The sequence below is a fragment of the Atractosteus spatula genome, chromosome 1 (assembly GCF_055471065.1).
Source record: "Atractosteus spatula isolate fAtrSpa1 chromosome 1, fAtrSpa1.hap1, whole genome shotgun sequence".
NCBI lineage: Eukaryota > Metazoa > Chordata > Actinopteri > Semionotiformes > Lepisosteidae > Atractosteus > Atractosteus spatula.
The window spans coordinates 63,617,492-63,631,568 of record NC_142706.1 but is presented as its reverse complement, the minus strand read 5'-3'; the positions used below and the strand labels follow the sequence as shown (position 1 = coordinate 63,631,568).

The following is a 14,077-nucleotide window of genomic DNA, read 5'->3' as shown; positions in this document are numbered from 1 at the left end:
GAGAGGCTATTGGAATTTTACATAGTGCGGCAACATTTCACTAGCTTTTCCTCTTCCAAATATCTGTTACAAATGTGAAAAAGCATTGTTCTCCATGCCCCAGAAGGGGAAGGACTAGAACACAGCCAAAGGCTTTGTTTATCCAGGAAACTCAATTTTGATCACTTATCTGGTGGCTCTTCGGACCACTGCACTGTAGGCTTCTTCGTCTGATGTGCTGAATGTGACACTGGTCACTGTGTTATGGCCATCACTGACAGCCTTACTTACTTTATTGTCCCAGATGGGAAATGTGCTTTGCAGGCAGGTAAAGATGTAACACATTACACAGTACATTTACCACAACAATGATTAACAAACAAGAGACACACGTCTATGATGAGAAAGAAAATAAATATATAAAAGTAAAATACAATCAGTTGTCCAAATAGAGCAGGTTAATAGTCTTGGGAATAAAAGATGACTCTTTTGCACTTCCTCACTCTCTCCTGTGTGCGGTTGTTGGGTTTGTAGCTATGAAAAACACAAAACTACCTGTTCCAAATCAGGTCTGCTGGCAAAAAAGTGGGGATTAGGCATTTTTAATGAAATAAAGTGGGTTGAGTGAGTTTTTACCGTTATGCGGGGAAAACTGGAATCTGCAATACAGAGTTCATAGAATATCCATTTGTGTTCTGAATGGATCTACACGAAATGTTTTTAGAGCTGTGGTAGAATTTTTGCAGTCAAATCTGTTGATTCTTCAGCTCTTTGAATTGGGTCCTTTTTGAGGAAGAAGGGGGCAGAATCGCTTAGCTTCAGTGTTTCAAGATTAGATCCTTTGCTTATACAGATCTAAATTAAGTTGGGCAGTGTTTCTGGGAGCACCGTCCTGCTTGAGTAAGCTGACATAGTCAAGGAGTGACGCACCAGAATGGTCACAAAAAAGCGTGGACGTGATTCAGACGTCATGCCTGGCGCTCTGTTCCTGGTGGCCTTCCCCTCCTGTCTGTGGTTTCCCCTGGCTGTCCCGTGTGTCCTGTGAGAAAATGTGGAAGGGCTGAAATTGTGGGGTGGGGGTGGTGGGAGGCAGTTTAGGAGTGAGTCGGGAACAGTGAGGTGATGATAAAATTGAGAGACATTCTGCCTTACAGTTATCCTGCCATCTACTTAGAAGAGACTGTGAAACCTCCCAGGTACATATGACTTTCTTTTTACTGCTTACTGTTTCGACTTAATTAGTTCACCCCTTGGGGAGGGAGATGGGCGGCGGGGAGGGAGATGGGGGGGGGGGGGGGGGTGAGGTGACCTGGGTTCCCAGATTTTGTATCATCTTTGGTTTCCGAAATGTGATTTCGCTTAGCAAGCACATATGCATCCTTATGGAGGCTATGATATGATAGGCTATGATAATCAAGGATCTTCATTTTTATTTATATGTTTATATAGATACAGTAGATCACGCCGGCTAATTGTAACAAAGTTTTCATAGTAGCTTATTTTTACACACTTTTATAAGATTGTGTTTTTGGCTGTTGTGTATACGCTTTTTAGTGTTTACTTAAAAAAAAACATTATAAATGAAGCATGGAGTACATAGCACATATACTGTAGGTAAAAACACAAATAGACCAGATATGTATTGAAGGTAGTGTATTGCAGAAATTGTGCTGTACAGTACATGGCTTCAGCTTGTTTAATGTAAATTGTAATATTACATTTAGTAAAGTACGATATTGATTGCCAAGTAATACGTGATCTACTGCTATACTGTTTTCTAATAAATACAGACTGAGTTTGTAAGTCAGACCTCAGAAAGAAGCTGGTAACTGCAGTCATGCTGAGGGTGTTGCAGTGTGAGTGAGCTTTGCGTTTTACCATCAGTGAAATAAACCATCCGTGGAAATAAAGGCCTCTTATGCCAGTGCCGAGCAGTTTCCCAAAAGTTTTTCAGATTTTATTATTCAGTTCCGTCTATAGCTCATAGCTCAGGATTTCTGTGTGGTTCTTGTGTTTGGGATGCTTGAACTATGCGTTGTAATGTTGTAATGCTTCTCTCGTGTACTGGGCGATGTCAGTGGCTTCTTACAGTGTTAAAGGCAGAGAGGCTGGCAGGAAGAAAATGCTGGAAACGTAAGAGTCTTGGCGATAAATCCCCTCTTTGGCTTATTTCCCTTTGTCCCCTCTAAGATATCACAGGAAAAGGGCTGCTAATTTTAGGGGTTTTCTGCCTCTCGAATGTTACAATATTCTCAAACTCTTTGGTGACCGGGAGGGCGAAGGCTTCACTCGCTGTGTCTGGAGGGGGCTTGGCTATGGGCCCTGTCCGTACCGGGCAGTGGCCGTGCGGGCCTGTAGGCCCCGGGACTGACCGTCTCCTCCGGAACCCCGCAGAACCTGTTGCCCACGGCGACCCCGCAGGAGGCGCAGCAGTGGCTTCACAGGAACCGCTTCTCCCCTTTCTGCCGGCTCTTCACCAACTTCTCAGGTGAGACGGGGGGGGGAGCGGGAACCTTAAATCGCGTTTCGAGAGAATCCTTGAAAACCGATAGGCCCCAGAACAGACCTTTCTCAAGTCACCTGATGAGCTGTTACCCCCCAACGAGGTGGTTGGCTGTGCGCGTTTATCTTTTGTCCTTTTTTTTGTGTTTAATCGGGAGGAAAATTAGTTTTTTAATCCTGGGGTGTGAAGACAAAAAAATGAGAGAAGACCCTTTTTTTTTTCCTCTGCTTAAGCAAACTAATTGCTTAACTGTCCTTTGCAAAGTTGTGTAGTTGATGCACAGGTGCTTGTTTCATGAATGTGGTCTCAAGGCACAGATGGTACTTATTTTTCTATAATAATAAACTTTATTTTAGATAGCGCCTTTAACAGTGGCTTCTCAAACACTTTATACGAAGAATAAAAAAGCACACAAAGAGAGGAAACAGCAGGCTTTCTAGGAGTGGTTTTGGGTGTTAATGAGCTTGTCGGCGAGATCTCCACCTTGGAGAAGGCATTGTAATTAGGCTCATTAAAGAACCTCTTGCTATGTTGGTTTTGTTTTGTGGGTAGTTTGAAAGTAGCTCTTCTTCAGAGGTTGCCAACTGTGCCATGTGTTCTCTGTGTGCCAGGAGCAGACCTGCTGAAGCTGACGAGGGACGACGTCATTCAGATCTGCGGCCCAGCTGACGGCATCCGGCTCTTCAATGCGCTGAAAGGCCGGTGAGTGTCGCTCTTTCCCAGCCTGGCCCCCGTGCTTTCCATCCAGGCACGCTGCTGAAGAAACAGTGGGGCTGCATTCAGGATGTTTCCCTGTGTTCAGGGTGCTGAGGCCCAGGCTCACAGTGTGCGTGTGTTTCTCTGTGTTCAGAGTGCTGAGGTCCAGGCTCATGGTGTGCGTGTGTTTCTCTATGTTCAGGGTGCTGAGGCCCAGGCTCACGGTGTGCGTGTGTTTCTCTCTGTTCAGGGTGCTGAGGCCCAGGTTGACGGTGTGTGTGTGTGTTTCTCTGTGTTCAGGGTCCTGAGGCCCAGGGTGACGGTGTGTGTGTGTGTGTGTGTGTGTGTGTGTGTGTGTGTGTTCTCTGTGTTCAGGGTGCTGAGGCCCAGGTTGACGGTGTGTGTGTGTTTCTGTGTTCAGGGTGCTGAGCCCCAGGGTGACGGTGTGTGTGTGTGTTTCTCTGTGTTCAGGGTGCTGAGCCCCAGGGTGACGGTGTGTGTGTGTGTGTTTCTCTGTGTTCAGGGTGCTGAGCCCCAGGGTGACGGTGTGTGTGTGTGTGTTTCTCTGTGTTCAGGGTGCTGAGCCCCAGGGTGACGGTGTGTGTGTGTGTGTTTCTCTGTGTTCAGGGTGGTGAGGCCCAGGTTGACGGTGTACGTGTGCCAGGAGTCTCAGCAGATTCGGGAGCAACAGCAGCAGAAGCATGAGAATGGAGATGCGGCCAACCAGACCTTCTTTGGTGAGCTCAGGGGGGCTCTCCCACAGACCTAACTGCAGTCTTGCAGTGTTCGCAATGCAAGTAGTCCTCGCGCACTGTTCATTGCACTTAGTGCATTACTGAAACAGGCACGGTTTTACTTCTCTGTGAGCACAGTTGGCCACTTGCTCAGATCTGCCCTCTGCTGGACAGTAGTGTGCCCTCTGCAGTTCACCCATTCCTTGGAACTCTGTTTACAGTGTCCTGTGCTTTGTGACATATTTTAGATGCTTATCTTGTCTTTAAAGAATCATTATCAGAGTCTTATTTTTTGCTCTGTTCAATCTGAATTCCCTCCCTTACCCAATAAGTAACTCTTAATCTCATGAATATAGTGGAAGGAGGGGAAGGATTGTTCGGGTACTTTTTGAGATCTCATCACTGTTATAGAAAAAGCAGCAGAGTGATAATTGTCAATCTTTACTAAAGCTAACGAGTCCTGTTTTATTTGCTCATAAAGAAGCTGTGTTGAGTTGAAATCTGTTAACCCTTTATGGTCCCGTCAGGACTTTAAAAGTCTGCGAGCTCTGAATCTGGGCTTGTAAGAAGAGGAAGGGAATATTTTCAGGGAGCAGTAATGGTAGACTGCAGAATTGAAGTGCACACTGGCCAAAGTTTCAGCTAGAAGTGAATTGTGATCTGCAATAGATGGGCACTTCTCAGTTTTTCTTTATCCAGAAACAATTAGGGCCGCACTGTAGCACAGTTCTTACCTTTTCTTCCTCACAGATCTGGGACCCCAGTTTCAGTTCCTGGGGTGCTGTTTGCTTGTATGTTTCCCCAAGGTGCTCTGGTTTCCTCCCACAGTCCAAAATCCTGCTGGTAGGTTAATGGGCTTCTGAGGAAATGGGCCCTGGTGTGATAGTGTGTCTGCCGTGCAATGGACTGGTGTCCTGTACATCCTGCCTTGTGCCTGTTGCTAAATAAAGCGCTAAGAGAAAGTAATTCCTGGACAAAAACAACTCAAGCCATAAAGGGCTGAAAGGGCCGCACGCAAGCTCCAGGCCCTGCCCGTGTGGCGTTTTCTCCCTAGGGAGCCAGCTGCAGCTCTCATACCAGCTGTGTCTGTGCTCTAGTGTACCACGCCATCTACCTGGAGGACCTGACAGCCGCGGAGCTGACGGAGAAGATCGCCCAGCTCTTCAGCATCTCCCCGCGGCAGATCAGCCAGATCTACAAGCAGGGTCCCACGGGCATCCATGTCCTGGTCAGCGATGAGGTAAGGGCGGCGGACAGCCCCCACCCCCACCCCCCTGCGCTGCACAAATGGAAGTGCAAGCCAAGGGTTCTGATCCTTGGAGCTCTGCTTGACCCCCTTCCTTGCACTAATCACCAGGTTAATTGCTTAAGCTTTATTATCTGTGTGCGATGTCTCGCTACGTAAGTGGGACTCGGCGCGCAGCCCAGGTGCGCTGGAGGAAAATGCAGCCGGGATGGGGAGCCTGCAGACAGCACTCGGGGAGTTTCCAGGGCTGCACGTTACTGAGGCCGGAGGGAACAGGGAGCATGCGCTCTGGGGACGAGGAGCGGGCTGCTTGCGGACGGGCGAGCCCAGGAGCCACGCACGCGGGGAGACGCAGCCCAGGGTCTAAATCCACAGCAGGAGAGGGTCGGAGCCGGGGAGGCACTGTAGTGGTGCACATTCAGGTGTCTGGGAGACAAAGAGAGGTGCAGTCCAAGTTCAGAGCTGGGGTCAAAGCCAAGGGGTGATCCGGGATCACAGTCAGGAGATAAAGCACTGGTCGGTTCCCAGGACGCTGACAAGGCAAAGCAAGGAAAACTGATTGTAACAAAGCATAGTAAAACTAGCAGGACTCTCGGGGGAGAAAACTGAGCCCAAGCTCCGGCAGGTCCCAGTGTTTATTCTGGAAGGGGCCTGGCCATGAGCCGGCTCCAGGTGCTCCCATCCTCCAGGAGATGAGATCTGTGGCAGCCAGCAAAGGAAGGCAGGTCGACAGTGACATGAGCAACAAGACCATAGCAAATGAAAATGCCAGCAAGAGGATGCCCTGTGATTTGCGTTTCAGTTGCACTTTGTCAACCTGATGGGTAAGTGGACGCGACGTGGAAGTCCATTTGAAACCGAGGCCAGGAGACACTTCACACAAAGAGATGTGGGAGTGTGGCTAAGTTCCCTGGGGACTTGAGATCATGTGTTCAAAATCCTGAAAGGCACCTGTACGTGAGACTTCTTCAATCAACGTTTGATTTAAACCCGACGACCGTAATGAAGAGATCAGTGCAATAGATCTGAAGCAACTGATTAGTCAAATGGAAGTCCTTGTCAAGCAGCCGGAAGAGAAGAGGAAGGAGATCCTAATGAGATGAGGTTGTAAAGTCTCTCCTTTTGTGATCCATCATTTATACTACTTGTCTTCAAAATATCTTTTCCAAAACATAACCCAAAATGTTCACCCTCTCCTCCTGACATTCTGAATCGCGTATCCTCGATGTACTGCTTGTTCTCCTGCATTTCTATATGGGACGAAGTCTTTTCTTTGTCTTTTATCGCAGCCCTGGTTTTTTGTGCTTTTTGTTCGAGGGGTTTGTACTTGTTTCTCCCTTCGATCCTAATTTGTTTTAGTAGATGGGGAAACAAGATGGATGCCTGAGTCACAGGTGACAAGCTGGTCACACGTCCTGATGAGTCAGACTCCTATTCAGAGAATGCTGGAATGCTCAGTGAAGATTGTGATCTAGTGCTCAAAGTAATGCAGTGCCTCTGAAAGAATGTACATTTATGGAACTGAAAGTGGCAGCTGAATTTTGGCCATATACTTCTGTATGGCAACTTTGTTTTTCAACACTCTTACAGCTTTTTCAGTGATATTTTGTGGCACACTTGGAGTCAGGTGCAGGAATTGTCTACATGCCCTTCTTGTTGGCCTGAGGTTGTAGAGAGTGGAGGGGTTTTAGCCAGACAATTATATCTGTGGACTTGACCACCTTGTCGCCTGATCTCGGGAGCTGAACAAAACTGGTTAGTACAGGGATGGGGCTTCTAATGCTGGAACAGTAGATAGCGCTCCTAATTTTAGACCGTTGCTCCAGGATGAGAGGTTGATTCAAGGTCCTGACTACTTGGTCGTTATAGATCCCCTGGTGCTTCTAAAAAGAACAAGAGTGTGAATTTCCTGATTTCCATTTAGGACATGTACAGTCTGGCCTCCCTAAAGCTTCTCCTCCAATCCACTGACAGAACAGCAGCTGCTCTGCGCCAGCAGCCCCATCACACAGCAGAGACTGTGCACCCCAAGTGGGGGGTTTGAATAGTGGTGGTGAGCAAAGTGGATCCTGCATGCCGCTTGTGTGAAACTCTTTGGAATGAAATGCAAGGATCCCTAAGCCTTGAGACAGCCTGAATGTAAGATGTGGCCTCCAGATGTAAAGACATCTCTGCTGGCTTGGGAGCACCTGGGAGTCCTCCAGGAGCAGCTGGGGACTGCTGCTGGGGAAAGGGGCATCTGGACTGCCCTGCTCAGCCTGTCAGCACTGCGACCCTCACCAGGATTAAGCAGCTAGAAAAAGAAGATGCCAGTGTCAGGAGTGGGGCAATTAGAAACTCTCATACCCCCCTCCCACGTGCTGCAACACAAACTGAGTTGGTTCCTGAAATCAGCGTGGCACATCGTTTCTTGGGCGCCACCTGCTGGGCGGGGTCTGAAGCCAGTCCAAGGGCGACATGCGGAGACAGCGGCGTTAGTAAAGGACGTTGATGAAGCCCCGCCTGTCCTTTTATGTTGGTAACTCATGAGCTTCAATTTTGTGTTCTACCTTCTTTTTATTACAGATGATACAGAATTTCCCAGATGAGTCTTGCTTTGTTCTGGACACAATGAAAGGTGAGAGAAAGTCCTCTGTGTGGAAATTTTTTGTTTCGGTCTGGTCTCTGAATGTACATCCATCTGTCCGTTTTACAAAACCGCCTCCAGTTCCATTCCCTTAGGTGATTCTAGTAGCCAATTTAAGTAAAATGGTACAAGTAATCCATAAGTAAAACACAGGAGATCTACTGTATAAAAATGTACTAGGACTAATATAAGAATTCCTTTGACACGACTAAAGCCCGTACAAGTACTTCACGGTTCTTGTTTCCCCACAGCTGAATCAAATGACGGGTACCACATCATCTTGAAATGAAGGCCAGAGACCCTCCTCCGAAAGGTATGGGGGTGCTGGATGCTATAAGACCCTTCATCCATCCCAGAGAGTCCAGCTTGGGACGTCGCCCCTTTTTGTACAGAAACCCCTGCACCCTGCCTTGCCCAGCACGGCTTTGACCTGCCGGGGGGTGTGGGGAGGGAGCCCAGAGTGAAGGAGCCTTGACTTGATTTTGTTTTGTTAGATGATTTTTCTTTAACCTGTGACTCAGAGGGGATCGCTCGTCACTCTCCCCATCCCAGATGCTATGGACTGCCCTTCTGGGAATCCAGTCTGCGCCTCTCTTCGTCTCGTTTTCCCTCCTCTCTCCAGTGGGCCCGTCGCTGAGGTTGATGTACCGGTGCCCACAGTCCAAAAGGACAGAACATCCAACGTGTTTTTTTCCCCCAGGGCCTCTTCCTGGGTCACCGGCCTGAGGCCTGCTGGTCTGAGCCGGTGCAGTCAGTGCTGCCTGGCTCCGTCGCTAAGTTTAAGCCCCGGCCTGTGTTCTTGCGCCTGTGTCTGGGGGGAGTTGTATTGGCTCAGTTAAATTTTTTTTTTTTTGTGGTTGGGCATTGGGGAAGTGGCCTGGAAGAAAGGTCACCTTTGCCCACTGAAGATTCTCGTCCTCACCCAGCGTGACAGACACCCACGCGCGCTGGGGAGTTGAGCTTTGTTGTCGTTTGTTAGGCAAATGAAAACGCCACTTCTTGACGATCATGTAGTGGGTCCATGTGATGGCTGTTGTTCCCTTTGGAGGCCTTTATTGCTGTCCTCGTGTGCATGCTTGCAGTGAATTTTCTACGAAGAATGGGGTATGCGACCTTTGTGTAACAACAGAAACTAGGAAATCTTAAGAGCCCTGTATCATGTGCAAATGTGTTTTTATAGTGGAGCATGCTGAAGACCGGCAACAATGCACAGTCTTTAAACTGTATTTTTTGTGCCAACAAGAGACGTCTTACTAGGCTGGGCAGCAGGACTGAGGGGCCTTGCAGTGCTCTCGGACAGTTCTCTATAGGACAGAACACCTCCCTCTGTGTGCTGGGAAACCGATGATGATGATGGTGAGAATCCGTGAGCGCACACTGTGAAGTTTATTATTCTGAGTGCTGTAGGTGAAACTGCGGATGTTACAGAGGCGGGGTCAGGAGACTACTGGATCAGCCACGCCTCTCTTCTGGCTCTCTGGGATCCGAGCACGAACACTGTGCTGGTCTACCGCAGGACCTGCTCCTCATAAGCAGCACTGTCCTGGTTATCGGCGAATACGAACTTTAAAAGGTTCATATTCTTATAATTAAGACGCTAACAGAAGCAAATGGTGCTAATCACAGCAGCTAGCTTACCATGACTTTGCATATTTCACTAAACATTGCATTTATTAAAATGGGAAGGAGAGTTTATTTACAGAGCTAGATATTTATTCTATCAAAAGAAAGATCTCTTGAGCCAGTGATCTTTGTTTCTGCTTAGCACTCTAGACCCCTGAACATTGTGTTCATGTTCTTTAAGATCTAGAACCATTTGACAGTCTAGAACAGGGTGAAGAGCCTCAGAGCTTCCTTTCTGTCCACATTGCAAGTCAAATTTTTTCCCCAACTCCCCTGAAACGGACTCTCATCCCAGTAATGGAATCAGAACAGGGCATTCAGACCTTCTTGGCTGCTTGGCACGCCTTCCATGTCATCCTGAAGAAGCATCGTTATGAGTCTTGGAGGAATTCCAGTGGACTGGATAGGTTGACATTACGGGGCTGGTTATTCCAAGCGTTATCTACACTTGGTATGAAAGGCTGTTCCCTGTATAGACTCTTTTTATTGAATACACATGGACCCTTTGCAATCCTGTTATGGTGGTTCTGAGTTGAGTTACGTGCCAAGTGTAGCTTTTTAGAGTTTGTATCATGCTTGGACAGGATGTTATTACAGCAGCGGCAAGGGTGAATTCGCACCCCTTGAGAATTGCAAGGCTTACAGAACTGCACTTCAGCGCGTCAGATATTTGCATAGTGATAATATACCATTGATTTTAGAAGTATTCTCCATGATATAGTCATGCTTCAAAAATTTGGTTCAGGGGTCATCAGCCTTAGCAGTGAGGGATTTAACACTTCCAGGAGAGAGGGGGGGGGAATTGTTTTAATAAATCCTGCATCAAAGGATTTAGGCCAAGTTCTCATGTTTAACTGCACCCCCAGTGCGCTGATGTTGATATTGCTGTCTAGTACAGCCAATGCAAGAGGAATGAACAAGTGAATCCCCAGAGCTTAGACCTCCCTAACCCTGGCGCTTTTGAGATAAGCCAGTAAACCTGTGGTGTGTAAATTGTGCAGTGCCCTGAAGATCCTCTGCTTTTTTGAGAGACACTGCATAGATGAAAATGCGCAGTATGATCATCGACTTGTTTCCCTCAAGACTGCATCTGGAGTGGCGACCCTGCAGCTGCTGTCTGGCTCAGGAGCACCTCCGAGGACATAGAAAACAAGGCACACAAGGTGGTTTCTGTTTTTTTTAATCTGACAGTAAAGGTTTTAATTCTCAGACTATCTGCAGTCTCGTCTGCTACAGAAGCAGAATCTGTATCATGAGACTATCAAGTTGCCTGAGTGTTTTTGATCTGGAAAAAAAATATTCAGGTGTGATCAGGTGTATACAAAGCTTTTTTTTTAAATTTGCTTGCTGTTTAAAAGTTCAACGATAATGTAAATCACTGCTATTGAGATGACCGTGTTTGCATTTATTGTTAAATATATAGAGGGATTTCCCAGATACATTCAAATAATGGCAATGGGTCTGTTTTGCTTCTTCATGTGCCGAAGAAAGAACCTTTGCTTGTTGACACGATTCATCCCCACTAAAATCTGTGTTCAGTGAGACAGGAGCTTCACAAACCCAGCTTGGCATCTGTTTTTTTTACTTTGGAGAATGCACAGCTCATGAGATAAAGATGTGTTCAGATAATAAGGGTCTAGAGGTTCCAACCTTGCATGGACTGGTGGGTCCCAACAGTGCCTCTTCGGGGACCCCTGGTATAAAAGACAGGAGACACGGGAGTGCCCTAGGACAGACGTTGGCGGCCTATGGCCTAAAAGATACCCGGTGCACTGTAGCACACATTGAGCCACTTGTTACAGCTGTCCAGGCCTTGGTAATTCACGAAGCAGCAGGGTGGACTTGCATTCAGAGCTCTGGACTCCTAGGTTACGGGTTTGAATTCTGAGCAAGGACACCGCCTTTGTACTCTTGAGCCAGGGTGCTTTGCTTTGTGTCTGTAAGAAGCCTGGCTGTATAAGTGGGTACACTCCACGAAAGAGAATTTGTTTTCAATTGACGTAAATGCTGGTCGCAAATCAAAGAAACGAAAGGCAATTTAGAAAGCAACAAACCCAACATTTCCAACATGCAACCGTGTTCAGTTAAAGAGATCATTTTGGAATGTGGGAAACACTACAATACTCTGGCTACTCCTGGCTCAAAAGTGCAGGAAATGACTTGGCTAAATTGATCCAAGACTTGTATTGGATCCAAGTCTTAAGTCATCATCAGTTGTTTTAAGGAGGACCTATAAAAAATGCTGGATCATGGTTCTATGGGATCAGGGTATGCTTATTGTTTTCTTCTGTAATATTCTTGATGGGCCTGAACTGCAGTGAAGCGTGGTTCCCTTGCAGGGAGAAGTCACTTTCATTTTCCTGGATATCCACCTTCAAATACACAACATATTGGACCACTGCTGCAGGGAGCGACTAGTTACAGGAAATAAGGTGCCAACAATGGAGATCAGTGAGCAGTTAAGGCAGGGGCATGACTCTAGGCATTTAGTGATCTAAATTCATATAGCATAAAGGCACATTCTGCAGTCAAACTGAGTAGTGGGCTTTTTGCAGCACAAATGTTTGTACAACGGAAATCTGGCTTCATCCCAGCCAGCGCTGCCCCAAGTGGGAGTTTCCTTCCATATGGTTTTGTATTCCTGGGGTTGTGCCAAGCACAGTGTGCCTGACTTAGATCTCTTACTCCAGAGCAGGCCCACTGTACCTGCGACCTGCCCAGTTTGCATCTTTGCGGGTTGTTGCAACAAGACACTCCTTTGTTGTTGCATTAAAATCAGTACAAAGACCAATGCAATGGAGTGATCGGGAGGTAGGCGCCTCGAGCAGCTATTTGCTGAATGTGTGTTTTATAATGTTTAATTACTCGGCATCCATTAAAAAAATCCTTTTTCCTATGCAGAAACACAACTGGTAGAACATGCTGCTCGTTGCGTAAGGAGCTATTTTAGCTTTGTGCTAGAACTGACTGATAGAAACGGAGAAATAATAAGGTACCCCCTCCCCCCCATGTCATAGATCAGGGCAGTGGTACAGTCCTTTTGATTGGGGGTCCCCAATCCTGATTCCAAGGGGGGCTGGTTTTCTGGGCCTCTTTAAAGCGCCCAGAGAGGTGGGGGGGGGAAGCTGGGAAATCGGTCCAGTCAATCCGGTAACGATCTGGCTCTGGCTGGACTGAAATCCAGGGAAGGCACCTGGACCTCTGCGACTCGAGGTCTAGATTCTCATGTGCTTGTGGAAATCCATACCAAACCGGAGTGCTGACATGTTTTTTTTACAGCAAGCCGCTCAATTCGTTGGCGCTCACTATGGATAGAATGGAAAACGGGGACAGGTTTCAGTGTCTTTGAGATCAGGACTCTGGTCGTCAAGACACAAGAGCCACAAACACATTAAAATATGATGTTTGGATCTTTTCCGTTCTTTAAACGGGAGTGTTAAACTAACAAGAAAGATTTTAGCCCCATGTGTATGGTGAGGGCGGCCTCCAGTGCTGTATTGTTTTGTCACGATAAGCGTGTTATTTCATGTAATAAAAATACAACTGGTGTTAATGCTAGAAACTTGTAACATTTGAGATAATGAACTGGCTCTCATTATTTGCATTCTGGTCCCTTTTTTTTATTTTTTGTGCATTTAATTAAATGTTCATATTTTCTGTATCGGTTAATGTCTTTTGTTTTGTTTTTGTTTTTTTAAGAGAGGTGAGAGGGTGCTGCAACTTTTTGTTTTTGTGTCCAGTAATTCCGTTAACAGTTTTGCTCAGTTTGATACAGAATGTCCGTCTTTTGAAATATAGGAGTGTTAATTGCTTCCCGAGACGGAATGAAATAAAACCCATATCCTGAGACGCAAGCCTCGTTTTTTCTGCATGTCACTTACAGAGTGGCAGCTTTTCTGAAGCGTGTGATTATCTGAAGGTTCCTTTTGCTCGACGGAACGGAACGACTGCCCTTGATTTTAAGGTTTATTTTATCTTTCAGTCTAATTCTGTACTCCCAGTCTCCTCTCCAGGTGGACTTGTCAGCGAGCAGTGCAGTATTTTAACGGCACAGATTTTACAGGTGGTTTAGCACTGTCCCAGATAGCTGCTTCTATGTAGAATACATACAATTGAGAGCAGAAAAGCCTCCCACCCCGCCGCCTTCTCTTCCGGTAGGTGAACGCCGCAAGGCTCAGAGGAGATGGAAGTGGTGTGGACCGGAAGCAGTGAAAAACCTATCCAGGAAACCGGATCATTTTCGTTTTCAGTCGCCCGGGGATCTCCAGACTTCACCCAGAAGACGTCCTGGATATGTCAAGGCTTAGCGGAAATGCTGGATGGTGTTGAATAACCCCTCTGGTCATATTCTGCTCATGAAGAAAAAAATGTACTTGGGTCTCACTGCCACGTTTTCATCTCCTTAAAACTTTAACGAAGGGGGGTGTTGTTTTTAAATCAGAATATAAAGAGTACTGAAACGTTTTGTGGAGAATGCTTGGCCTTCAATTCTTCCTGAAACAGATCCCTAAATAAACCTGGCCGTCTTTACTTGGAAATCGTTCCTTGGACTCTTCTTCGCGCAAGCCATGCAAACCCTTAATGTTATTTATGGTACTAGGCTGCTGCTGTTCGCTGTTAGCTTGGTGAGGAAAAAAAATCTATTTTAAAGTTAATTTTGTTTGTCTTGT

The 14,077-nt window shown here is 46.7% G+C and overlaps 1 protein-coding gene across 2 annotated transcripts in view; it reads left to right on the top strand.

Moving 5' to 3' along the window:
* The window catches only part of tfcp2 (transcription factor CP2), a 31,845-nt gene extending 20,987 nt beyond the window's left edge, over positions 1–10,858 (top strand). Inside the window, exons 11-17 of one of the 2 annotated variants that reach the window (XM_088915926.1) lie at positions 1,134–1,175; positions 2,374–2,467; positions 3,094–3,184; positions 3,806–3,915; positions 5,010–5,152; positions 7,724–7,775; positions 8,036–10,858. In XM_088915926.1, the coding sequence (XP_088772052.1) occupies positions 1,134–1,175; positions 2,374–2,467; positions 3,094–3,184; positions 3,806–3,915; positions 5,010–5,152; positions 7,724–7,775; positions 8,036–8,073 (570 nt within the window). In that variant the 3' untranslated portion in view covers positions 8,074–10,858. The remainder of the gene's footprint in view (positions 1–1,133; positions 1,176–2,373; positions 2,468–3,093; positions 3,185–3,805; positions 3,916–5,009; positions 5,153–7,723; positions 7,776–8,035) is intronic. The other variant, XM_088915936.1, reaches the window with a different exon arrangement.
* The last annotated feature ends 3,219 nt before the right edge of the window (positions 10,859–14,077 follow it).